Raw genomic sequence first — 27,412 nt, forward strand, 5'->3', positions numbered from 1 at the left:
TAGTGTAATCTCTTGTAGACACACACGGAGGATGTCTGATCAGTGACTTGAGAACCAGTCAGGTTGTCAGTGACAATTACCTGTGGAAAGATGCTTCTTCATGAGTAGGCTCTTTTGGCTAGATTAACTAGTGGTGTTACCAAGTATGGTAGAACTCGAGCTAGTTTAGAGCGAACTTTATAGCTTCTGCCTCTCCTGTCAGAACTCCCTTCCCTCGTCTTTGTATTTTAAGAAAATAGCCAAGGTAGTCCACAGGGTGTAGTGGTCTCTCACACGTTCCCTTTCTGTCTTCTCTGTGGGAAGATAAACTCTTCACAAGCCTAGGGGATGGGGGGTCCAGAAGAGCTGCTTATTAACAGTAGGCCCAGTGTAATTGCCTTTCAAAAATGTTTCAAAGAAAATCTTTAAAGAGTTGTTTTTCACAAATTGTAACAGTTCCTAATAATTGGAGTCTGTAGGCATGTCAGATCTCAGGAAGGTGTTGGGAAAGAGCCAATAGATGTTTATTTCCAATCTACTGTGAAAAGAGTGTGATTTTTCCATCAGTCTTTAAAAGACAGGGAGAGACCAGGTCTTGGCTGCTTCAGTGCTGCCAGGGTAGCAGTTCCTTCCTGCTGTGCTGAACTCCTTCCCATTCTCGGCAGAGCACAGGCCTCATGTGGCGCCTGCGTGTGCAGCCTCCTGCCCTTATAAGAGCCTCCAAGCTGTCACAAACACAGCTGACTCCTTGGGCAGATGGGAAGGAAGAGAGAATAGGAAAACAGATTTCTTTCATCATTTGCCTCAAGTCTCTGGATTTTAATTTTTAGTGTATTTAATTTTCTCAGAGATCTTTGACCCATTAAAGACATACTGGGAAATTATACTCAATTTCATGGCTTAAGTAAGGCTCTAGGCTTATGACACTAGCTCTCCAACTGATCCTGAAAGTAGTTTATAAAGGCCCAAGGATTTGGACTGAGAATGTAATTCAGTTGGCCAAGCACTTGCTTAGCATGACCAAATCTGGGGTTCAATCTCCTCCTCTGCGTAAACTCATCTGCCTATAATCTCAGAACTCAGAGGCGGAGGTTAAGGCAGGAGGAGCAGAAGTTCAAGGAGATTCTTAGCTTCAGAGGGACTTAGAGGCCAGCCTAGGCTAGAGACCTTGTTTTGGGCTTGTGGGGAGGAGAGAGGGAGGCTTTTGTATCATAGATTTCAAATGCATGCATTCATGTCTGCCAGCTTGCTTGTCTGCTTGCCTTTATTCCTTTCTTTGTTTTTCCCTTCCACCCTACCTCCACCCCATTTTCCTCTGTCTTTTAAAAATATGTATTGACTTATTTGTGCGTATGTGCATGCATATGTGTGTACTTGTGTGTCTCAGCTTGCATATGGAGCTCAGAGGACAACCCTGTGGGTTGCAGGGATCAAACTCAGTTAGTTCGTCAGGCTTGGTGGTAAATGTCTTTATCCACTGAGCATCTCATCGGCCTCTGTCCTTTCTTGCTGTTTCTATCTTTATTGTATTTCTGTCTTTCCATAGGGTCTCATGCATCTTAGATTGGGATTAAACTGGCTATACAGTTCAGGGTGACCTTAAATTTCGCATCCTCCTGTCTCCATCCCCCAAATGCTGACTGTTATAGGCATGTGCCCAGTTGAGTGTCTTAAACACAGTTCTCACATCTTACCTCTTCAATTTTTATTAGGATCAGTATGCCAATGCCTTTTTACACGATGACAACATGAATTTTCGAGTAAACTTACATAGAATGGTAGGTGTGACTTACTTTTACTTCTTGTTTTTAATAGACAAGTGTTTGTGTATTGGCTGAGTTAGGATGGAATTGACTCTCTAAAGAACAAGTGTAGCTAGGTGATTGTGCCTAGCGGGCTCAGGGCATGACTGCTTGTCTGCAGATCCACGTCTGGCTGGGGGCTTTGTTGTCATAGAGCTATTTCCTGCTCAGCTGAGGGTAGAATGATCCACAGCTAGCTGGGCAGTGGAGGCACACGCCTTTAATCCCAGCACTCAGGAGGCAGAGGCAAGTGGGGCTCCAAGTTTGAGGCCAGCCTGGTCTATAGAGTGAGTTCCAGGACAGCCCAGGCTACACAGAGAAACCTTGTCTCCAAAAACAAAAACAAAAAGAAAAGAAAAAAGAAAGACCCACAACCAAATAGCTACTCTAGTAATACTTGATTATATAACGGATTTAAAAAACAATTTTCAATAGGTAGTATTTATTTATTTTTTCATTATTTTAAAGTTTACACTAAGTGTGTGTGCACGTGTGCGTCTCTGCCTCTGCATGTATGTCTGGCACAGTGTAAGTGTGGGTGCCAGAGAACAACTGCAGGAGTCGGGTTACTTCTCTCCCTCTGTCACATGGGTCCCAGAACTGGACCTTTAAGTTGTCAGGCTTGGTGGCAAGTGCCTTAAACTGCTGATCTATTTTTTAAGCCATGCTCCCCGTTGACACTGCCTTAAACTCCTCATTCTCTTGCTTCCTGCCCCTCCATGCTAGGATGACAGATGTCCACCACCATGCTCAGCTATATAGTATGGTTTTTATTAGATAAGACAACGGCCTGTTTTAATTTACTCACCTGAGAGGCGGAGAAAATGGGATATGGGAGATGAAGATCAGGCTAGAGGTGTGCTACAGATTTCACAGCGTGGCTTAGATGGGAAACTAAGCCCCCCCATATCACAGCGTGGCTTAGATGGGAAACTAATCCCCCCCCCCCAGATATCACAGCTTGGCTTAGATGGGAAACTAAGCCCCCCCCAGATATCATAGCGTGGCTTAGATGGGAAACTAAGCCCCCCCAGATATCATAGCTTGGCTTAGATGGGAAACTAAGCCCCCCCAGATATCACAGCGTGGCTTAGATGGGAAACTAAGCCCCCCCATATCACAGCGTGGCTTAGATGGGAAACTAAGCCCTCCCATCCCCTCCCCCGCCTACCCCAGATATCACAGTGTGGCTTAGATGGGAAACTAAGCCACCCCATATCACAGCGTGGCTTAGATGGGAAACTAAGCCACCCCCAGATATCACAGCATGGCTTAGATGGGAAACTAAGCCCTTCTACCCCCCCCCACACACATACACACACTGCTGCATTGCTGACTGTATAGCTGCCACCACCCTCTCTTTTACTTATTTAGTTTTTACTTTTCCAACTTATTTTTTATCTTATGTGTATAGGTGCTTACATGCCTATCTGTATGACACTTATGTCTGGTGCCTGAGGAAGCCAGAAGAGGGTGTCAGATCCCCAGGAACTGGAGTTATAGATAGTTGTGAGCTGCCATGTGGTTGCTGGGAATTAAACCCAGGTCCTCTGGGAGAGCAGTCAGTGCTCCTAACTGCTGAGCCATCTCTCCAGACCCTACTTCTCTGTGTGTGTGTGTGTGTGTGTGTGTGTGTGTGTGTGTGTGTGTGTGTGTGTGTGTGTGTGTACAGGTGCATTGTGTGCCTCTGGTAGTCAGGGTAACCTTAGGTGTTGTTCCTTAGGTACTGTCCACCTCTGAGACAGGGTCTCTCATTGGTTTGGAGCTTGCCAAATAGGCTAGGCTGTCTAGCTAGGGAATCTGAGAAATCTGCCTGGCTCTGCCAACCCAGCCCCGGGGTTCCCCATGAATGCCGCTGTGCCTGACTTTATGTGGCTTCTGGGGGTTGAACTTGTGTTTTCTTTTAGCAGCATCTTCCCGGCCCTTCTTCTTCTTCTTTTTATTAATAGTTTTTATTACTGTAGAAGAGCACCAGTGAACCTTCTTTGTTAGCAGTGCTATGTGTGCAGTTTAGATAAAGTTCAAGTGACATTTGTCCTGTTGTAGGACACCAGTGCCCTTTAGGATGGACTATTTATTGTCTTGCTGTCAATTGTGTTTATTTATTTACTAGTTTTATGAAGCAAACAGGGTTTCTCTATGTAGCCTTGGCTGTCCTGAAACTCACTCTGTAGACCAGGCTGGCCTTGAACTCAAAGAGATTCCCCTACTTCTGCCTCCTGACTGCTGGGATCAATGCTGTTTGCCACCATAACTGGCTTTTTTTTTTTTTAAGATTTTATTTATTATGTATACAACATTCTGCTTCCATGTATATCTGCACACCAGAAGAGGGCACCAGATCTCATAATGGATGGTTGTGAGCCACTATGTGGTTGCTGGGAATTGAACTCAGGACCTCTGGAAGAGCAGTCAGTGCTCTTATCCTCTGAGCCATCTCTCCAACCCCCACAACTGGCTTTTTAAAAACTATTTTATATGTATTGGTGTTTTGCCTGCATGTGTATCTGTGTGAGGGTGTCAGATCCCCTGGAACTTGAGTTACAGTTATAAACTGCCATGTAGGTGCTGGGAATTGAACCTGGGTCCTCAGGAAGAGCAGCGAGTGCTCTTAAGTGCTGAGCCATCTCTCCTAGCCCTGTAAATTATATTTTTGTCACAGGCCTTCCGTGATAACTCAGAAGCACTTCCCTGTCCTTCCTCTGCTTACACCCCCCCCCCACACACACACACTAGAAAGAGCAAGACAAAGTAGAGTCTGTAGAGTAAATCTCTGTAGTAGAGATTGCATTTCCATGAGAAACATGATAAGCCACTGGATTTCAGTTCAAGTGTCTACTAATTTCCTTTCTTCTCTCTGTGTGTTTTTGAAGCCTATGAGACACAGGAAGAAGGCTGCTGACAAGAACATTCCTTGTCGTCCCTTGGTGTGTGCAGTCCTGGGTGAGTGAGTATTCTCAGAGTGCAGCTTTCCTAAGGCATTGATGCTTTTCACTGGAAGGCCTTGGGTGCTGTGCTTTTCCTCAGCATAGTTACAGAGGAAGTTTTGTGTACTCTGCAAACCAACCCCAATGACTATAGCACTCCATGAAAGGATGCCCTGCTCAGAAAACAAACAGACAAAAACTTTCCTGGGACAGAAGTATGTCTTACTTGTCACCAAGATTTCAGACTCATACTTCTCTTTCATGGTCTGCATTGATATGTCAAAAGGTCAGGAGGTTTAAAATGTGAGACCCAGACATGGAAAACTTCCCTTGAATAAATGTGGTTGAGATGGGCTGACAGAGCTGATACATAGGGGCTATATCTTAGGTCATTCTGTCTGTCCAAAAATACGCATTTTCCTTAGAGGAATTAGTGAAACTCTTCATGCCCTTTTCACTGGGTGTTCAACCTCAGTTCCCGAATCTACCTGATTTAGGAACAGTAATGAAGACCATACAGTAAGCTCTGTTGACCAAGAGCCCCACAGACCATTCCATTCAGTCTCTCAAACAGCATGATGGTGAGCCGGGACAGACTGACAGAGCTTTCGAGCCAAGTCTGCTCATGGGAGCGGGTTCCAGACTTTCACCTTTGCTCTGGTCTCAGACTTCCCTCCAGCAGCTTATATTTGTGCTATGGTATGAGATATCCATACAGTGAAATTTCCCTTGTATCTAAATTTATTGTCAGATCCTTCTAAAAGTAGAAGAGTGAGGTGTTTAGCTTTTTAACTTATAGGAGAGCGAACCACTTTGCTGAAACTTAGTGCATGAAGCATTTTACTTGTTAATTTCCAAATGGCAAGTGTTAAAAACATGCCATAGAAAATAAATTGGATTCATGCAGATAGATGTTGGCAGGGGATGTCACTCAGTATGAAGGTGGCAGAGGCCATTCATTGTGAGTACAAGGTACACACAGCTTTGAGAAGCTTTTCTTCCCCCAACTCAAGAGTGAATTTCATTGTGGCTGATGTCATTTTTCTCCATTCCACTCTTAGACCTGATGGTGGAGTTCATTGTAACACACATGATGAAGGAGTTCCCTATGGATCTCTATGTGTAAGTACCATGGTTCACTTTTTATGTGCAGATTTATTGTAAAGAACAAAGTGATAAAAAAATATGTGGTCTGTTTTACTTCAGGAAAAACACATTGGCCTGAGAGATGGCTCAGTGGTTAGGACTGCATACTGCCTTTTCAGAGGACCCGAGTTTGTTCCTAGCATCCATATGGTGCAGTTCATAACAACCTGTCATTCTAGTTCTGGGCTTTCTGACACTTCGGGCCTCTGTGGGAACCCACACTCATGTGCATGTACCCACACACATACATGTGACTGAAAACAAAAATTTTTTTTTTTTTTTTTCCCGAGACAGGGTTTCTCTGTGACTTTGGAGGCTGTTCTGGAACTCGTTCTAGGCTGGCCTCGAACTCAGAGAGATCCGCCTGCCTCTGCCTCCCGAGTGCTGGAATTAAAGGCGTGCGCCACCAACACCCAGCTTCAAAAAAAAATCTTTTTTTTTTTTTAAGATTTTTATTTATTTATTATGTATACAACATTCTGCTTCCATGTATATCTGCACACCAGAAGAGGGCACCAGATTTCAGAAGGGATGGTTGTGAGCCACCATGTGGATGCTGGGAATTGAACTCAGGACCTCTGGAAGAGCAGTCAGCGCTCTTAACCTCTGAGCCATCTCTCCAGCCCCCCCAAAAAAATCTTTTAAGAAAGAAAATCAAGAGTCTTTAAAAAAGGAAACATTTATGTGAGGAAACATCAAGAACCATCGTGTTAATCTTTTTAGGAAGGGAAAAGTACAATTTGGGTTTTGCATATTTCTTCATTATTTATTTATTTATTTATTTATTTATTTATTTATTTATTTATTTTGAGACAGGTTTCTCTGACAGGTAGCCCTGACTGTCTTGGAACTTGCTCTTGTAGATCAGGCTAGACTCAAACTCACAGAGATCTGCCTGCCTCTGCTTCTGGAGTGCTGGGATCAAAGGTGTGCTCCACTACTCCCTGGCTTCATTATCACTTTTAAGCTCACTGTATGGAGATCTGGGTAGATGCCTTGAAGCAGATCACAGGGGACTGTTTCAAGCATGGCATGGCTATGCATGTCATTTTCTCTGGTGTTAGCATCAAAGCAGTCATTAATATTTAGAGGATAGGTAGAGGTCAAAGAGAGACCTTTTGCTCTGTTCTTAGCACATATTGTCTTAATAACCTAGACCCCCTACTAGGGCCAGGCTGAACTCCTAAGGAAATGTGACTATCCATCACAGTTGTTTACTGGAGGAGTGAGAGGCTACTGAAAGCAGTCATATTTTTATGAGGTTAAGGTCAGCCATTTATGTCCTGTCTTCTTCTTTCCAACACTTTGAGCAGCCGTGTCAATTAGTGTCATCCCAGATGTGTGTATTTTTCTTTCTTCAGAAGCATCTCAGCATGGGCTGAAGTGTGATCCTAATTGGTCTTATCAATAAAAACCCGGAGTTAGATTTCAGGGGATGGGAGCTGAAAGAACAGAAGCAGAGCAACTGGCCATTAGGGTTCTTACTGCTCCGAAATCGCAGACTGAAAGGGTGAGATCCTGTCTACTCCTGGCCTTATCACTTCCTGTCTTCTCCCCATGTTGTCACTTACTATATCCTCTCTGTACAGACCTCCAGACTTCTATGGTTAACTAGTGGCTAGCTCTGTCCTCTGATCTCCAGGCAAACTTTGTCAGAACACAGATACAAACAAAAGACTACAACAATGGGCATATTGGTGCAGGCCTGTGTGATGCTTGCACTTGGGGGATAGAGGCAGAAGGATTAAAAGTTCAAGGTCAATTGTAGCTACATAGCATTTTGAGGTGAAGCTGAGTTATTTGAGACCTTGTACACAGACACAGACACACACAGACACACACAGACACACACAGACACACACAGACACACACACACAGACACACACACACAGACACACACACACAGACACACACACACACACACACACACACACACACACACACACACACACACACACACACACACACACACCCATCCATCCATCAGCTCGTCAAGGCTGACCACAGCATTAGCACCTTCACTTTTCCTTCTGGAAGTACCATTGGTATACTAACTTGGCATAGTTTATCCCAGCGTCAGGGATGTAGATATGCACAGGACTTCACAGACCAGACCACCAGCTTTTCAGATTGCTTATGGACTGTGTATGTCTTGGTTTCCTGAGTCTAGTGCAATAATATAAATTTTACCTTTGGATTAATAAGTCATAGTTGGCCATACTTTTTGGGTTTTTAGAAGCGTGATGCTTGATTTTAATTCAAAGGCCAATGAAGCTACTTTTCATACTACTTAGCAGATGAATTTCTGTTCATTTTAGGTAGTATTAGATATGGTTTTGCTATAAACTTTCTGACTTGTTTCCTCCTGTTCTTTCCTTCTTCATTTGTTTTTGAATTGCATTTTTTAAATGTTTTTGTTTTCATGACACAGAATTTTACTGTGTAGCTCTGACTGTCCCGGAACGCACTCTGTAGACCAGGCTGGCTTCAGACTCACAGAGGTCCTTCTGCTTCTGCCTCCTGAGTGCTGGGATTTAAGGCGTGCCCAGTTCTGCTTATTATTATTCTTTATGTGGATGATCTTGTGTGTGTGTGTGTGCGCACATGTGCCACATCAAGAAGATTGGGGGAGTTGGTTGGCACCTTTCACCATGTAGGTGCCTGGGATTGCGCTCAGCTGTCAGGCATGGTGGCAAGTGCTTTTCCCTCTGAGCATCTCTCCAGCCCCTGCCATATTATTAATCTGGGTTGCTGTTTTGAGACAGGGTCTTACTGTTTAGCTCAAGATAACCTGGAACTTGCTATGCAAACCAGGCTAGCCCCAAACTCATGATTCTCCTTCAGCCTGTTAGTACTGGGGTAACGTTAGTGTGTGTATCACCATTCCTAGGTATCTCCTATTTTAAAATATGCTATTTAGCTGGGCTGTGGAGGTGTACACATTAATACCCCAGTACTTGGGAGACAAGAGGCAAGCAGATCTGAGTTTGAGGCCATCCTGGTCTACAGAGAGACTATCTTTTACCATTTTTTTTTCTCCATTTTGTTTTGTTTTTGAGATGGGTTTCATGTAGCCCTTAATGGCCATGAACCCCCATGTCAGTAAGAATGAATTTAACATCTTACCCTTCTGCTGCTATCTCCCAATGACTGCGGTTAAAAGTGTACTCCGTCACGTTAGACCAAAACATCTCCCTCCCTCCCGCCCTCCCTCCTTTTCCTTCCTTCCTTTCTTCCTTCCTTCCTTCCTTTCTTCCTTCCTTCCTTCCTTCCTTCCTTCCTTCCTTCCTTCCTTCCTTCCTTTCTTTCTTTCTTCCTTCCTTCCTTCCTTTCTTTCTTTCGACAAGGTTTCTTTGTGTAGCCCAGGGTCCCTGGAAACTCCCTCTGTAGGCCAGGCTAACCTCAAACCCAGAGATCCACCTGCCTTTGCCTCCCAAGTGCTGGAATTAAAGGCGTGAATCACCAGACTGGGCTCCAAAATTTCTTACTGTAAATCGTGGGCTGTCAATGTCCTTTAGAAATGAATTATCTATTAGTGTACCAAAGTACTCCAGAACCTAATAGTTTAAGGTGAATATTCATAATTTCACAATTTCTGTGGTTTAGCAATCTATGAAAAGTTCAATTGGTTATTTTTAGCATAAGACCTCTCATGGGTCTATAATTTATTTATTTTAAACTGATTGCTATGTATCCCAGGCTGGCATTTGCTGTGAAGCTAAGGATGGCCTTCAGCTTCTGATCCCCTTGGCTTCTGCTTACTGAATGCTAAGATTACAAGCATATGCTGCCAAGCTTGATATGTGTGGTGCTAGCAAGAACCCCAGTCTTTGTGCACGTAGGCTAGCACTCTACCAACTGACCTATATTCCCTGTCCTGGCTTGGAGCTTAGTTATATCCTATGAGTGCCAGTTTGCCTCAGGTGTATTGGGCTCAGAAGGCTGTGGGGAAAAGTGCTAGTTGGGGCTGAGGGCCAGTAAAGTCCCTCTGGGGTTGGAGAGCTTGCTCCCATGCTTACTTAATGGTTATTGGCAAGCTTTGCACATTTGTTTTCTATGTATTTAGTTGTGTGTGTGTGTGTGTGTGTGTGTGTGTGTGTGTAGGTCAGAGGACAGTTTGCAGTATTCATTTCTGTCTTTTTACCATGTGGGTCCTAGGGGATCTAACTTAGGTTCTTGGGCGTGGTGGCAGGCATCTTTATGGGCTGAGCTGTCTTGCTGGCAAAAGCCTCAGCTCTTCACCCCGATTTCTTTATAGTTGTTGAATATGGCAGTTAGCTTTCTTCAATGTAAATAATCCAACAGAGAAAGGACTGGAGCTCAACGTGGAAGATCCAGCATCTGTCATGATCGATTACCAAGTATTCTGCATTTCTTTTGGTCACATGGATATAATGTGGGAGGAATTATGCAAGAATGCTATTGTTTGATTGTGTTTCTTCCAAATCATATTTTGGAAACTCCAGTGCAGCAGTGTGGGGATGAGGTATTTAGATCATGGGGGCGCCTCTCTCCTGAGTGTGTCATTGTCAACTGAAAAAGGTTTGGCTGCTGTGAGCTCACTTGCACCTTCTCTTCTTCTCCGCCTTCAGCCCTCTGTATGTTTTCATGCAAGCCATTGTCCTTGCTTCTTCTGCCTTCCATCACAAACGATGCCTAGAAGACTCTTCTTCCTAAATGCTAGCACCTTGATACTGGACTTTCCAAGGAACAAATCTCCTTGTAAAGTATTTCATTTGAGATAGAGGATGTGAGTTCAAGGAGGCTAGGATTCCAGGAGCCATGTTTCATACAGCATCACAGTTGCATGGCAGTGAGCTGCATGAGCAGGGTTCTGACTCATTCCTCCTGATTTCAAGGTTGTACTCTCAGCTTTTTTTTTTTTCTTTTTTTGGTGATAAGTAACAAATGAAAGGGGTGTGTTTGTGTGTGTGTGTGTGTGTGTGTGTGTGTGTGTGTGTGTGTGTGTGTGTGTGTGTGTGTGTCCAGGTTGGCAGGACCTCAGAGGAGGTTCCATTTGACCTAATCCATAAAAGAAACATTGGGAGTTTTCTATGTGGATGAGTAGGGAAAGGGGATCAGGATGAGTATTTCAGGATTTTAGCAGCTTCAAAATGTGTTGTGTTTGGAAAATATATAATTCTGGAGAGTTAGAGAATTGGGTATAGAAAGGAAGGGTAAGAATAGTGAGTAAATTACACGAGAGAATGTAGATGGTGGAAGAGTTGAAGGCAGGAATATCTTGATAGGGTTGTGTGTTTACAACTATAGAGTTAGAAGTATGCACCTGTCCACCCAACCCTTTGCCTGCTTACTGTGGATGTTTTACACGCCCCATTCCTAACCGGTAGTTCTAGCTTTGTCCGGAGCATTTTCTGTACTACTTTCTTCTCCTGCTCCCCGGTTGGAAGGTGGTGACGATGAAGAGAAGAAGGCGAGGCAGAAGGTCCCACCTTCAGGCTGAGCTCACTCTCCCTGCTGGTGCCCATGGATATGTTCAGGGTTTCCTTCCCCCTACTTGTGTTTCCTTTTTCAGTTTTGGTATTTGGAGCATCAAGTCCTGTTTAGGTGAACTTATCTGCTCCCAGCTGGGCAGCAGGCCAGGTTGCTGCTCTCACTTCTCATTGTGTGCAGCCTCTCAGCAGCACAAAGAGGGACTGAAGCAAAATGAATTCCTGCCATTTCAGATACGTTTACAGCCCTCATGGTGCAGTATGAAGAAATATGGAGTACAGGAAGAGTTAGCATCCAGAGCAGAATCTGGGTCAGAAGTGAGACTCGTTTCTTTTCTGTGTCTGAGTGCAGTTGGAAAGGCAGTGACGGAAAAGGTGCTTCTGCAAGGGAAAGGAGTCTAGCCGGGAGCCAGAAGCGCTAGAAGAAACCCCCCCAGCATAACTTCCGCTCTTGTTTTTCTTGATTCTTGTTGCCATCCATCCCTATTGTTACCACAGGGTTTGAGACTGAGGAGAAATGAATTCAGGAAAATAAATCTTAACTCACTCTTAAGTGGAAAACTTAAGCCTACCCCCTTCTTTTTTGAGACAGGTTATCCAAAAGATGCAGGAGAAAGGGGAAGTTAGGAGAAGGCAGGACTGTCTTTTCTTAGACTAGGAAACCACTATGTGCATGGGAGAAACACCCCAAGAAGCAGTCAATTTGAAATCTTCTGCCAGTATGTATTTTAAAGGATGTGACAGTTGTTAAATTTGTTTTTGTTTCTTTCTCTTTTTAGACAGTCTTGCAATGTAACCCAGGCTGGCCTCAAACTGTCCAGCCTCCTGCCTCAGCTTCTTGAGTGCTGACTGTCAGCTTCATAGGTTATCATTATGCTTGGTAAATAGTCTGAGTCATTGTGAACATGAGGCTTACAGGGCACCTGTTAGGCAGCTGTGAGACAACGAGAGAGCCTTTTTTGGAGTGTTGTGCATAGCCTTTAAGTAAGGGGCACAAGGGGGTGTAGGAAGCATCTCAGCCCGGCTCTGGAGTATGCTTGTAGAGGTTCAGTCCACGTGAGAGGCGCTGTCATGCAGTCATGACCATAGTGCATGTGAGTGGTCCCATATGGCACCATCGGCACCATCTACCCATCCTTGTTGGGTGCAGCAACTTTAGCAGCTGGAATCTAGTCACTGTCAATTTTATGAAGATAGAGATAGAAGCTTTTATAGATTGGCTAAGGCAAAGAGCATGGCTCAGTTGAGGCTATCATTTAGCAGATGGTTGTGGAATATCCAAGTAGGCAAAGGTGTGTTGCATTTGTTTATGTAAAGATGTTTTGCATTTACATTAATTAAATAAAATTAACCTGAGCTAGAGATGGGCTTAGCAGCTAGTTGACAGGAGGTAGCAGGGAGGAGTTTAGTGTCTTTTTTTTTTTTTTAAGCTGGGGATTTGTGAAAGGAGAGTGGCTTCCTGGACTCCAGTAAAGAGAGATAGTTTAGCCAGTTGCTACTCTGAGCTCTCAAAACTACATTTAGTGGCAGCAACAAAGTCATTGTCTGGGGAACAGAAGCCCCCAGGGCGACAGCCTGAGTGGCAGGGCTGCTAGAGGTTTGAAGGGGGCAGCCACTGTGATTGAAGTGAAACAGCTGCAGGTGGCAGCCATATCAGATGAGAGCATGTCACCACTGCTAAAAAAATAAGAAAATGAAGCCAGGCAGTGATGGCACACACCTTTAATCCCAGCACTCGGGAGGCAGGTGGATTTCTGTGAGTTCAAGACCAGTCTGGTCTACAAATCTAGTTCCAGGACAACCAGGATGTTACACAGAGAAACCCTATCTTGAAACACACACACACAAAAAAAACCAAAAAACAAACAAAACAAAACAAAACAAAAACAAACAAAAAACAAAAAACCCAAACCAATCCAAAAGAAGGAAATGATTTGGAAACTGGAAGAATGGTTTATTCAGAATTTGTATCACTTGGTAGACAGTCTCAGTATAGGTAGATTTTTTTTAGGGTAAAATAAAATTATTTAAAATTTGTTGATGTATGTGTTACTTTATATTTCTGTGTGATTGCTAAATATTTTATGTGGGTATATATGTATTACGGTGAAATATGAAAATCAGACAATTTTAGAGAGTTGCTTCTCCTATCTTGTTGAGGCAGAATCTCTCTTGTTGTTTCCACTGTACTGAGAACTTCAGGCTTACTGGCTCACAAGGTTCTGGGTAATTCTGTCTTCATCTCATAACAACTTGCTGTAGGATGTTGAGGTTACAGATGTGTGGCATGTGTCCATGATTCTTTTCATGGATTCAGGGATGGAATGTGTTTACCAGGCCTGTGTGGAAAGTGCTTTTACTGCTGAGCCATCTCACTGGCCTGATGTTTTATTGTTTGACACAGAAGACTTGCACTGTAGCTTTCGATGGCTTAATTCTTTCTTTTTAAAACATTTATTTTTACTTTATGTCTTTACTTGTTCTCACCTACATGTATGTGTATGTACTGCCCATGAAGGCCAGAAGAGGGCATTGGACCCCTTGGAACTAGCGTTATAGATGTAGGTGCTGGGACTTGAACCTGAGTCCTCTGGAAGGGTAGCCAGTACTCTTAACTGTTGAAACATCTCTCACGCCTGGTATTTTCTATATCGTCCAGGCTGGCCTTGTTCTCTTGTCATCCTCCTTCAGGCTGGGGTTACCAGTGTATGCCACCATAGCTGGCTAAAATTTAGCACATCAGTTTACATATTGAGTAAGTAAGCCCACTTTACTGTTGCCTTTGAGTGCTGATAGGCACTTTAATTCCTCTAGCTGGTCTCTTTGGCTCTTAACTCTCAGAGGAAGGGTGGTAGTGTTCTTTCTTTTTCTTTTCTCCTTTGCTAGGAGGCTCCAAAGAATAGCTACCTTTAATTTATCTTATTTAGTGACCAAATTGGTACCCCTAGACAGCTGCAAGAAGTATTTCAGGTTTCCTTGCCTTAGAGTAAGGGCACAGACTCTGAGAATTTCAACTCTACCGGAGGAAGTATCCTCTACTTGAAGCTGCCGTTCAGCTGATGCATACTTGACTGTATTAGAAAACTTATAAATCAGACAGGATGGACACGTGCCACCTCCTGCAATGCCATTTTACCTTGCTTATTTGGGTCTTCTGTCATTCTTTATTCTTACATCTTGGAACAGTTTATAGAGAATGAATGAATACAAAAGATAGGCCTGAGCTGGGTGTAGTGGCCTGTACTTTAATCCCAGCTCTAGGGAGGATGAAAGTCATCCAGGGCAATAGAGCAGATAAAGACAAGATGTCACCTGGAGCAGCCTGAGGAGTCCCCTGATCTTTTAAGAACCTCAGTTCAGGTGAGATCAGATCTTTTGCTTTGTGGTAGAAAAGAATTTCAGGACAAGCCAATATGTAGTTGATTTGGACCCAGGGATCAAACTCTGTTGTCAGACTTGGTAACGAGAGCCTTTCCTGATAGGTGAGCCATTGCATTGTCCCCCTCCAACCTTTCCTTTTTTGAGACAAGGTATCGCTATATAGCCCAAGTTGTCTCAGCCACTTGAGTGTTGGGATTGCAAGAATTCACCACCATGCCCAGCCACATGCTATGCTTGCTGTCACTGGAATAATTGTGATGTATCTTTCCTCCCTGGAAGGAAGGAAGAGTACTCAAGGGAAAGACAACAGTGGTGCCTCATGCTAGACCTCTGAGTGGTTGTAGCCCCATGGATAGCACAAATTGTGGAGTGGGGGGAGAAGGGAGAGTGGAGTTGTGAGAGACAGACATAGAATATTTGGCTGGACTATACTTTTTTTTTTTTTATTTTGGTATGTGTATGTATTTGCCTTCAGGCTTAGTGGCCCTAGCAGAGCTGCCTCCCTAGAGGAAGAGTACTGGTGAGCTGTCTGGACTCTGAGGCTCACCGGTGTTTTCTTTTTTACTGCAGGCGGTGTGTCCAGGTTGTGCATAAACTGCTGTGTTACCAGAAGAAGTGTAGGGTTCGCCTGCACTATACCTGGCGGGAACTCTGGTCAGGTAATGCTGCTCCTTGGATTTGTTCTCTTCTGTGCTTTGGATGAGCTCCTAGGCTGGTGCCCAGACTGTTACTAGTCTTTTTATCCTTGCAGTGCATTAGAATGATTCTCTTTTCACTTACATTATTTATTTTTAGCATTTCAGTCTTGTTTGAATGTAGACTTGAGCATGCTCTGTGGTCCATTCTTTTCTGTTCCTTCTTGTTCTCTGTAATTTTTTTTTTGTCAGCCTTTAGAAACAAATGATGGTTTCTTGAGTTCCAGGGCTAAAGGTGGTGGTAATTGCCTAGGAAGCATAAGGCTCTGGATTTAATCCCTAGCACTGAGAAAACAGGAAAACAATCACAGGAGAGGATATAATTTGTTAGCCAGGCATAATGGTACAAACCCCATAATCCCAGCATTGAAGGGAGAAGCAAGTAGATCTCGGTGAGTTCAAGACCAGACTGGGATACATAGTGAATTCCAGGCCTTTCAGTGATGTGTAGTAAGTAAGACCCTGTCTTAAAAAACAAAACCAACCAAATAAAAATGTCTTGAATCTCAAAGAGTCTGGCTTTGTGTAGCAGCGAGGAGGAATCAGTGTAAACTTGGATTCTCCTCCACTTCCATTTGGTAGCAGCATATGGACTATAGGGAAGCGGCTGTGTGTTTCCTCAAGATGAGTAATCTCAGGAGGAATGGCAAGAGGATGGGGGTGGGGATGGGGGCGGAGAGATGGGGGGAACCCTGTTCTTTTGTTACATCTGGTGTTATTACTGTTTACAGACTGTGTAGATGGCACCACTCCCCCTGTGCCAGAGACAAAACAGAAAATTATAATGTTTACTTTTATCTTTATATCTATTTGGTAACCCAGTAAAGTCACTGCCATCCCTGCATGCGGGATGTGTCGCTTCTCTAAGGGTACAATTAATGTTAGCTTGCCACCCTTTCTTTTGTGTGACTAAATTGGAGGTTTTGGGAAAGCAGAGATTGTTCTCTGAGGCAGTTGTTTGCTGATAGGTCCTGTGGCTTTTGTGACCCGAGGGAGGCTATAATAGTTTTCCCCAGATGATTACAGATGAGTGGCTGCCCCACCCATGGGGTGTTGCTCTGTATTCTGAACAGGAGAGAGTGTTAGTGTCAGGCAGGGCTTTGTAAGAAACAGGCCAGGAGCCCAGCCCCCTTCCATGGAATTCATCCCCCTTGTTGTGACACACGGTTTCCTCCCGGCTTAATTTGGCTTTCTAAATTTAGTCCTCCATAATGGGAAGTAGAGATCTTTAATTAATGGATTAGCAAGTTTTCAGCAGTTACTGTGTGTGATGGTAAAAGGGAGGGTAAGAGAGCCACACTAATGGGGCAACAGTGCAATTTTAGTTGGGAGTTTTAGGAGAGAAGAGTGTAATTACGAGTTTGAAATGGAGGGAGGGCGTGTCAGAAGAGACTGGAAGACCGTGAGCTGACTGAAGTGAGTTAAGTTGCTGTGTGAGTGCACTCACAAGGGCATGTGCATGTGTATGTTTTGTTTGAGACGGGGTCGTATGTCCTTGAACTCAAGGCGGTCTTTCTGGCTCAGTCTCCCAAATGCTAGACTTATAGGCATGTGCCACCCATACCTGTCAAGTTAACTGATTATAATTCTTTTTTCTTTAAACTAACTCGTATTATTTTATATAGATAATATAATTATAGAGCTCCAAAAGCCTAGCATGTAAAAGAAAATGCAAAACAGTGCAAATTTGTATATTTGGTGCCGTTGTGGGATTAGAACAAATGCAGGGGTTATTGTCTACAGCTGAGATGAAGCTCCAGGAAACATTTAGCGGTTCTGTGGCAGCGGTTTCTACTGCTTCTGGTTCGAGTCTAGTTTTCCTTCCTTGGCCTCTGGACTGGCCTCTTGTCTGTCCCCCTCCTCAGTCATTGTACTGTTCTGTTGTGTGTAGTACACTGCTCTGTACTCTGCCTTGTTCTGTTTTCCTCAGGTCCTTCAGGTCTCAGGCTTCCCATTGTTCTCCTACTTCCATTTCATATTTCCTGTCATCTTTTTATTTATTTATTCATTCTTTTAGTTATTCAATTGGTTTTTCAGGACAGGATTTCTCTGTGTAGTTTGGGCTGTCCTGAAACTCACGCTGTAGACAAGGCTGGTCTTGAACTCAGAGATCTGTTGTTAATCCTGCCAGATGAGGGTAAAGACCATTACCCAAATTCTTGTAGTAGAATTAAGCAAGCTTTACTTTCTGTCAGACAAGGCTGTCTTCCTAAAGTGGGATTTGAAAGACAGCATCAAACATAGGAGGTGGGATTTATAGCACCCCCTCCACCAACCTGCAAGGCTAGGGGATTTCCAAGGGGTGGTTGAATTTTTGGTTATGTAAGAACTTGGCTGAACATCTCAAACTTTTTGGGGAGGACATCTTATTTTATCAGGGTATAAGCTGTGAAACATGTCAAATTCCAGAAAATGGGTCAAGTCCTGGTCAGATTTAAGTTTTACAGAAAACAGGAATGAACTTATTTTGACTTTGTAAAAAGATGGCTTCCAATCTTAAGATGGAGTCAGGCTGGTCCATCATTGCCTGCCTCTGCCTCCCAAGTGCTGGAGTTGCCCAGTTATACAACTATACCTGGCAGACTCTTAGCATTTTGCCGGTCTAGTTAGTAACTTATGAAGACAAGACAATTCTTTATCCTGGGTTGGTTGGTTGGCCTCATGTCTTTGAGAATTTTGTCGTGATCAGCTCTGTGATCACTTGCCGTCTTTGCTCATACTCTGCGTCTTCCTTGTCTTAAGAGGAGATGTGCAGGAGATATCATCCTTGAGGCCTGTTTGCTTCTGAGGCATGGATGTTTGTGTTAGAGACATCCGAGAGCCACATCCATTCGCTTATTTGTTATTGCTGCACATGGCCCGCGATTGTTAACATAAAAGGACAGCTTACTAGAATCAGCTGTCACCTTCCACTCTGGGGGACCCAGGGAATAGAACTCAAGTTGTCAGGCTTGGTAGCAAGTGCCTTTACCCTCTGAGCCCTCCTGTAACTGTGGTTCTGTGTGTTCATACATGGAGTATACAGTGTGATCAATAGCAGCAGGTGTTAAGGAAAGCTGCAAAATACAACCCTACAGTAGTGCAGTTAGAGCCCATAATAATGTATAATATTGCATTCAGTGAATACAAGTGTGGCTATGTTGGATCCACCCACTCCTTGGCTGGCACTACCCCTCATATGTTGGAATGCCCAAGTTTTCATTCTCTCTTTGCCTTCTAGATTTATGGATTTGAGGGAGGTGTGTGAAACTCATCATGGCAAATATACCAGTGTAGAAAATGCTTGCCCATATATGTGTTGTGAATTATAAATGAAATTTATTTATAAATAAGAGTGTAGGCATGTAAGGTTAGATTGAACAGCCAGAAACCCTTGCACTTAGAGAAGACACTTAGATATGGTCCTTCTGTGTTTGCAATGTGGGCATTCAGTGTCATGGTACTTCTTGAGTGCTGGTTTTTATTTCTGGGGTTGCTCTTTGTTTTGGGGAAATGCCAGAAGTCTCCAAAATTCCTGAAGTGAATTCCCCAAAAAGTAGATGCTGGAGAGGAAAGGCTAGGAACTCAACCTCACTTGGTACCTTGTCCTGCTTTGCGTACAAGCTCTGACCCACTCCCTGCTGCCACCCATTTGTACAATGGCTGTTGCCATGGTATCTTGAGTAGGAGGATGTCTGAGCTCATTTCAGTTGGAATGTGGAAGAAGGAAGTCCTGTGTGTCTGCTTTGCCCTTTCTTTTTAGCAACCATCATCCCCCATCCCCACCCCCAAGATGTAGAACGTTTGGAAACTCTCTTCCGACCTGTAAATACCAGTCTCCAAACAAAAGCTTACCTAAAATTCATCTCTGATGAAGACAGAAAATGAGGTTTGGAGATCAGATCCTAACAAGACAGTTCTTTATCTTTGAAACTAGAATGAAAGCAGGGCTCTGCATACCCAGAAATCATCCGTTTGTATCTGCATATGCTACATACAGTTTCAAGGAGTTGCTGAATCCAGTGAGGCTCAGCCATGATGGAAAAAAAAGAAAAAAAGAAAAAAAGGAAAAAGAAAGAAAGAAAGAAAGAAAGAAAGAAAAAGAAAGAAAGAAAGAAAGAAAGAAACCCACTGCCCTGACTTTACTTTCCATAACTTCCCAAGAAATTCTTTTCTCACAGGATATCCTATTGTCTAGGTAAGCTCCCCTCCCCCACCCCATCTCCCATCATGCTGCATCCTGTGGGGACTTTAGCACCATCTTCTCTCTCAACTTTTTTTTTTAAGGGCCTCACTTTGTAGTGCTGGCTGGCCTGGAACTCACAATGTAGACCAGGCTGGCCTCAAATTCACAGAAGGTTGCCTCTGCCTCCTGAGTTCTGGGATTAGAAGCATGTACACAACACCCAGCTTTTCTCTGAACTTACTGAGACTCAAATCATACTCTTTACTCAAATAATACTTACTTTCTGTTTGTCCCTATGACATTTTGGGCCATTTATTTATTTATTTACCTATCTATCTATCTATCTATCTATCTATCTATCTATCTATCTATCTGTCTAGAGATTGTGTAGTCCATTGTGTGTGTTCAGGGACCTGAACCTGGGTCCTCTGGAAGAACAAGCACTCTTAACCACTGAGTTAGCTCTCCAGCCTGCACTACATGACTTTTAATAGGGACTTAGAAAACATTTGAATGAATGAATAAGTAAATTCACAAATGACATTGTAGACTTCAGCACAATGTTATTTCTGCCTTAAAGCTACAGCAATAGTAATAGACCTATAATGTGGTTGCTGTAGTATTTTTGTTTTTGATATTATAATATAATTACAACATTTCTTCCTTCCCTTTCCTTCCTTCAACCCTCCTCCCTACATACCCTCCATGCTCTCCTTCAAATTCATGGCCTCTTTTTGCATTAATTGTTATTCCATGCACACACACACACACACACACACACACACACACACACACACACACACACACATCTATCTATCTATCTATCTATCTATCTATCTATCTATCTATCTATCTATCTAAAAATAACCAGTGCATCCTTATAAAGGTCGCTGTAGTATTTTTGAAGTGATGCCTCTCATCATCTTTGGACAGGACCAACCCTCTGACCTAAATTTATTTGGATCATTGGAGTGCAAAGAGAATGCTGAGTATTCTCTTTCCTTTTGTGTTTCTTCCTTATCCACAGATGAACAGATTACTTTTAACCAAGTGAAAATGGAAACTCTGACTCTTTTAAGCCATTAATTAAAGAATAAACAGAATATTTAAAGAGAGGCCTGCAGTTGTTGGAAAGGGAGGCACTTAAACAGAGTCTCCTGGAGACAGCTTATTTTACTTCCACTGTAGGCAGAAGGGGCATTGGAAAAGCAGCTTGCATCTAAATATGTGGCTTCCACAGTCTGAAAACATGGTTTAAAGGCAGATTTATGCTGGCACTTTTTAGTCAGCATTTGTTTGTAGATCACTGTCCTTACCCTTTCACTATGCCATGTCTCAGGATGGTAAGCCATTCATTACTTGCATCCCTATTGACTGGGGAAGGGAATGGAAACACACAGGTTAAGTAACCTACTAAGGACTATGGAGCCAGACACCAAACAGTCATGGTTGGAACTTAGAGTTCCAACTTCTGTGCTCAGATGTACATCACTAGGCAACATTTGCCTCCCTGCAGGAAGAAAGGTCCCAAAGCCCTCAAAACAATCTGTTCAGCTTCACTGTGCTAAAGAGCATCCCAAGCATTTTCAACTCTGAGAAAGGAAATTGTATGTGGCCTGACCTTTTAGATTCCTACTGGGAAACATGGAACACCCAGAGAGCGTCACAGTTTTCCAGATCCAGCTGGCTTTCTCATCACTGGCAGAACCTGTGCCTTCATGGTTAGGAACAATTTGAGGGTGGGAATTGAGAGCCTGTTGGAAGCTATGTTGTGGGTGTTACCCAGGACTGAATTTTTTTGAGAGAAAAACTGATTTGATGCATAGCATCGTCTGGCAATTCTGACGTAGTATAGCTTTGGCAGTTTGGCAGCCCCTCCTGATGTGTAGATACTTACTTTGAACATTTAATTGTCTGCTTCTTTTGGTTTAGTTTATTTTTTAAACTGTAATTTGATGTAATTATAGACTTATAGGAAGTTGCAAAACATAGTAAAAGTATACTTTTTAACCCAGCTTCCTCTAAAGGGAACATCTTATACAGCTTTGGCCTCTTTTAATTTTGAAGAGGTTATGCAGGTGGGAAAGAATATAGCATGCTTGTCAAAATTATCTAACCCTAGCAGTCAGGAAGAGGAGACAGGAAGGATAGAATTCAAGGGGCTCAGTGTTCAGAGGAATCAAGAAGAAGCCTGGCATCCCAACACTTAGGAGGCAGAGGCAGGCGGATCTCTGAGTTCAAGGCCAGCCTGGTCTACAGAGTGACTTCCAGGACAGCCAGAGCTATGCAGAGAAACGCTTTCTCAAAAAAAGAAAAAATAAAATCAAGGAGAAAAAGACTCTTATGTAAAAGCTCCAAAAGAGCCAGGAATTACTCTTTGTTCCTCTCTTTGTGCAGGAAAATCTCTTCATATGGAGAGAAGAGTCAACTTCCACAGCTCAATCAGCATCTTGTCAGTTTCATGGGGTGGGCAAAGGAACAGCTGGTTTTGTTGCTATGCCTACACTAGTTTACTAGTTCTAAAGTGAGACAGAGTTTAGCTTGATAAGGTGTCATCCTTCCATACCTGGGCAAGACAGATCTGATATTGGCCTTCCTGTAGTCTGGGAGAGAGTAGAGTTCTTGGTTCCATAGCAGATGGTTAATGTGGACATGGTCTGTTTCATTGACTGCTGAATCTCGTAGAGTGAGTTTGGTACCACTCAGCTGGACAGTGTTGGGAAAAAAAAGCAGGAACTGAAGGCAGTAGTAGTTCCTGAGCCTGCTAAGTTATGGGTAACTGCACAGGGATGCTTGCTACATTTCCCAGTTCTAGGCTCTAGGTACACTCTCTCTTCCTTCTTTAATTTTTTTTATAAGTGGGACTTTTGCCTGCATGTAAGTCTGTACACTTGTGTGTGCATAGTGCTGGTGGAGCCAGAAGAGGGCATCAGATTTTCTGGGACAGGAGTTACTGAAGGTTGTTAGCTGCCATGTGGGTATTGAGACTGAAACCCAACTCCTCTGGAAGAGCAGCTTGTGCTCTTAATGACTATGCTGTCTCTCCAGCCTTACTTTACTTATTTTCCAGATGGGTTTTGCTAGGTGGTCCAGGCCTGCCTGGAATCAATATGTAGCCCATACTATCCCCCATCAGTAAGCAATTCTTCCTCTACTTAGTGATAGAATTGCAGATGTATATATAGGCTGAGCCTGGGAACTTTAAAAGGCTCATTTTCATGATGAAGAAGGGGTTGGGTAGTAATTGGAAGATTGCATCTTTCCCAAGTAAATGGAGGATGGGAAATGATGGAGAGCAGCATCTTCCCCTAAAGAAGATACACATTCGTAGCTAGGGAAATAGGGAGATGTGACTTCCATTTAAAGGAAGATTTGCTTTTCTTCTTGTTCGGCTAGATGGTTGTGGAATCTTTCTGCAGCGCAGGCTACTGACTTGTGTTTTCTGTTCACCGGGGCACCTGGCACAACCAAAGCCACAGAACCATTTCATTTTGTTTTCCATTCTGCTGCTGCTGTGCCGGTGGGTGTAGATGAGTTCTAATTGGTCCTTACTAATAAAAACCCAGAGTCAGATATAGAGGTAAAAGCTGAAAGATCAGAGAGACAAAGGAGCAAGCCACAGCCACACCTTACTTCACTAACTTGTCAACTGAAAAGAGAGCGAGCTCCTGTCTCCTTCCGCCTTTTATTCCTCTTCCCCACACAGCCATATCACTTCCTGTCTGTCTGTACAGACCTCCAGACCTCTATGGTTAACTAGTGGCTAGCTCCACCTCTGAATTTCAGGCATGCTTTATTTGTTAGAGTATAGACAAGATATCACCACAGTGGGGTGCTTCGGTTTACAGAGAAATGGCTAAGGCTTTTTTTTTTTTTAATTAAATAAGTTTTTTTTTGTTTTGTTTTTTGTTTTTTTTCTGAATCAGGGTCTCATTCAGCACAGGCTTCAACACACTGTGAAGCTGAAAATGACCTTGAACTCTTGATGCCTTCCTTAATTCCCAAGTTCTGGGATTATAGGGCATGTGTCAAAACAACAGAGTAGATGCTTGTATTTTGAGAGGGCTTCCAGTGTATTTTAAAACCATTCTGTTGGCAAGTATTGATTGCCTTTCTCCACCTGTCGGAACCACTTTGTTGATTGACAGTGAGCCTGCTGATCACTGCCAGTGTTGGCTGGGTGATTGGTGATTTTCTCCGGGGATGCTGGCATTGGTTGGAGTTTATGGGGCCTCTAAGGATTTGGTGTCTTTAGCTTGTTTACAATAGTGCTATTTCTAGCTTTTCTCTGACTTCTCTCTTAAGCAGGTGAGATGCTAATACTTCCCATCTATTGGTCACTGTGAAATTATGCATCTGCCTATTTAACAGGCTGTGATTTGGGTTCAGTGGCACTTAATCCTAATTCCATACAGTCCCACAAAATAGGGTCTAGGTCTTGTCTTACCCTTTTATCTTTCCTCTCGATTGTATGCAGAAGCTACTCAAACAGACCACTCTGTTTGACCAGTTTCTTTCTCTTTTATTTTACTTTTTTTCGAGACACAGTTTCTTCATGTAGCCCTAGCTGTCCTGGAACTTACTCTTCAGACCAGGTTGGCTTGGAACTTGAAGGTCTGCCTGCCTTTGCCTCCCACATGCTGGGATTAAAGGTGTACAACACCACCACCACCCGGGTATCTGGCCAGTTTCTTTGGAGACACTTCTTTGTGCTTGGCTGGAATCTGTCTCCTTCCTGTTTTTAATTTTATTTAAATATCATTCACTTGGTTTTTACAATTAAGCCTCCCCTCTGCTTCTCTAAGGCAGGTAGCCAAGCTACCATCCAATTGTGTCTTCCTTTGGCTGACTTGTTCTCTTTGCACCTGGTTTACCCTCATGCCGTGCACAGGTTTTAGTCCTGAACAAGCTCCTATATCCGTTATTTATTCTACTCCTGCCTGGCAACACAGTTTGCTGTTCTCTTCTTTCTCTCCCCCTGAATCCAGAGCAGGGTAGTAACAAATCTGGGGAAGTCCTCGTTGTGTAGGGCACATGAATGCCGAGAACAGCTCAGCAAATAGAGCCTAGTTCTCTGTTTTGTGATGGGAGCTTGTGGAAGCTGCTAAGACTTTCAAGTGGGTGGCAATGAACCTTCAGAAATTAGATGGGCTGCTACTACCTCTGGGAATTGACTAGGGGCTCAAGGAATCACCACAATACTTAATCTTGGCTCAGTGTTCTCAAGCTTGAACACTGTGTTCTGTACAATGCTGTTGCACTGTTTACCAAGTACGATGCACACAACTCACAAGAAGGGAACACAGGCTGAAGCAACACCCGAGGCAGCTAGTTGCCTCCAACAGTGTCACAAGAGGCAACAGTTGGTGCCAGTTTCTGGACAGAAGCCCAGAAACCAAAATCCCAAGGGTTCCGATGAACAAAGGAGTGTAGTAGAAGTGCTCGTTCCCTTAGGCTTAAGCACATTTATGTATTTGTGTTTGCACGAGTGTATGGAGACTGGCGGTCACATTGTCCACTTTATTTTTGGGGGACAGGGTTTATTAGTGAACATGCAGCTCACCAATTTAGATAGAGTGGTTGTCTTGCAAGGCCCAGGGACTGTCTGATCTCTGCTTCCCCTGCTCTGGGTGGATTCTGCTGTTCCTGGCTCTTTATGTGAGCTGGGATCTGTACTCCTATCCTCATGCTTGAACAGAAAGCACTTTAGCAACTGAGCCTTCCCCTCAGCCCAATGCAAACTGATAAGTAGTTTGGAATCCCTGGTAGTGGGCTTCTCTGTTGGTGCAATAAGCCAAATCAAGCCAAATTAAAAGGACTAGGTTTAATCTGAGCAAAGCACTCTCAGGTGATCTCAGGGAAGCAAGACAAACATTACATGGCAGGTCTAGTGACCAGAGTTTAAATATCCCGTATGAGTTTAAATACCCTGTAAGTGGTCTTGAGCTCCAGGGGAAAAGCTGCTGCTTGAATGCCTTTCTGAGGGGCAGGGTTTGGAGAGGGAGGAGGGGGACTGAGGCAGAGCTTCCAATGGAACACAAATATACTTAATGGGTACAAACAATTAATTGCAAACACTTTCTTCATTCAGTCAGGATTACAGTGTTTGGAGCCTTGCATAATAGTGCTAGATTAGACGTCAAACTCAGGGTCCCTCAAGAGCACATAGGGAATTGCTGGCATTTGGAGAGCATGGCTAACTTTGATTCTTACCTTGGAGGTGGTTTTTCCTTTCTTTTTGAAACTGGTTTCATATGGCCCAGGCTGGGTTTGAATTTACTGTATCTGAGACATCCTTGAACTTCTGATCCTTCTGCCTCCACTTCCTGAGTGCTGAGGACAGGCCAGCGTCACCACTGAGAGTAAGCAACTACCATTCTACTTTGTCACTGTGAATTTTACCACTCAAGTAGTTCTTACAACCTTAACTTGGCTCTTACCCCTGTCCTTTTGATCTTTTATGGCTACCTTATCTCACTAACATCTTTCCTTCCTTTAAAAATTACTTTATTTAAAAAAATTACTGTATTTTTAGCTGGGCAGTGGTGGCTCACGCCTTTAATCCCAGCACTCGGGAGGCAGAGGCAGGCAGATCTCGGAGTTTGAGGCCAGCCTGGTCTACAGAGTGAGTTCCAGGACATCTAGGGCTACACAGAGAAACCCTGCCTCCATAAATAAATAAATAAATAAACAAACAAATAAATAAATAGTAAATAAATAAAGCTACTTTATGTATATGTGTGTTTATCTCTCTGTGTTTGTGTTCATTGCACTATTAGAGACCTGAAGAGAGTGTTGGGTCCCCTGGAGCTGGAGCTTTAGAAGGTTATGAGATGCTTGACATGGATACTGGGAACTGGGCTTTATTTTCTTTAAGAGCAACATGCACTCTTAAATGCTGAGCCTCTTCCATTTTAAGGCAGAATGACAATCTGTTGTATGTAAATAACCCATTGTTTATCTGTTCATCTGTTGTTGGGCATTTAGGATGTTTCCCACATTTGGCCATTGTGAATGATGCTACTATAAACACAGGCGTATAAATGTCTCACTCTGTAGTGCTGACCATCCAGTCTTCCAAGTGCTGAGATTTAAGGTGTACACCACCACTCTGGCCTAAGTCCTCAACTTACAGGATTTTTTCTTTGGCTTCTTTGTGAGGGGATGATTAATGGAATTCTAACTGAACTTAAGCATTTTGCTTTTTTCTTTGCATTTATTTTATGCTGTATTTATTTCTGTACCATAAGCTTTTATTTCTTTGCTTTCTTCTGGGTATGTTTTTGTCTTCTTGCTCCTTTTCAATGAGGAGGGTCAGTGTGTAGGGGAGCTCATGTGTGGGGGAATGAGCTCTGGAGGTTTGGTTACATATCTGGGGTGCTTTGTTCACTGGGTGTGTTCGATAGCTAGAGAGTCTACATTCAGACCCTTACGTTACTCTCTGTGTTGCTAAACATATGCTGCAAAAATCCGCTTGGGGGGTGAGTACCAATATAAGTCCAGCTCCACTGGTGGACCTGGACACATACCTCCCAACTCCACCATTGTACATTGCTTTGTTACAGTGATATCTTTCAGATGCATGGTGGATTTTCAGATGAAGATGTTTGGTGGCCTGGGCAGCTTCATAATGTTCTTAAAGTGAAATCCATGAAGATCAGAACCTCTTGATGTTTTTCATGATTTTCTAGATCGAGTTAGTAGGGAACCATTTGCACAGGTTACTTCACACCTCTCAGGGGAAGAAGGAGCTGGTATTTATTTGTTTATTCATTCATTCATTGTTTGGTTGGTTGGTTTTTCAAGACCGATTTCTGCTGTGTAACAGCCATGTTGTCCTGGCACTCGCTCTGGAGACCAGCCT

At 43.3% G+C, this 27,412-nt stretch overlaps 1 protein-coding gene across 4 annotated transcripts in view; it reads left to right on the forward strand.

Annotated features, from left to right (window-relative positions):
- The window catches only part of Armh3 (armadillo like helical domain containing 3), a 182,852-nt gene that overhangs the window by 64,640 nt on the left and 90,800 nt on the right, over positions 1–27,412 (forward strand). For 3 of the 4 annotated variants that reach the window (XM_027407156.1, XM_027407158.2, XM_027407159.2), the window contains exons 17-20: positions 1,692–1,757; positions 4,655–4,724; positions 5,770–5,830; positions 15,259–15,347. In XM_027407156.1, coding sequence (XP_027262957.1) covers positions 1,692–1,757; positions 4,655–4,724; positions 5,770–5,830; positions 15,259–15,347 — 286 coding nt within the window. The remainder of the gene's footprint in view (positions 1–1,691; positions 1,758–4,654; positions 4,725–5,769; positions 5,831–15,258; positions 15,348–27,412) is intronic. The other variant, XM_027407157.2, reaches the window with a different exon arrangement.

This window comes from Cricetulus griseus, chromosome 3, assembly GCF_003668045.3.
Source record: "Cricetulus griseus strain 17A/GY chromosome 3, alternate assembly CriGri-PICRH-1.0, whole genome shotgun sequence".
Lineage (NCBI taxonomy): Eukaryota > Metazoa > Chordata > Mammalia > Rodentia > Cricetidae > Cricetulus > Cricetulus griseus.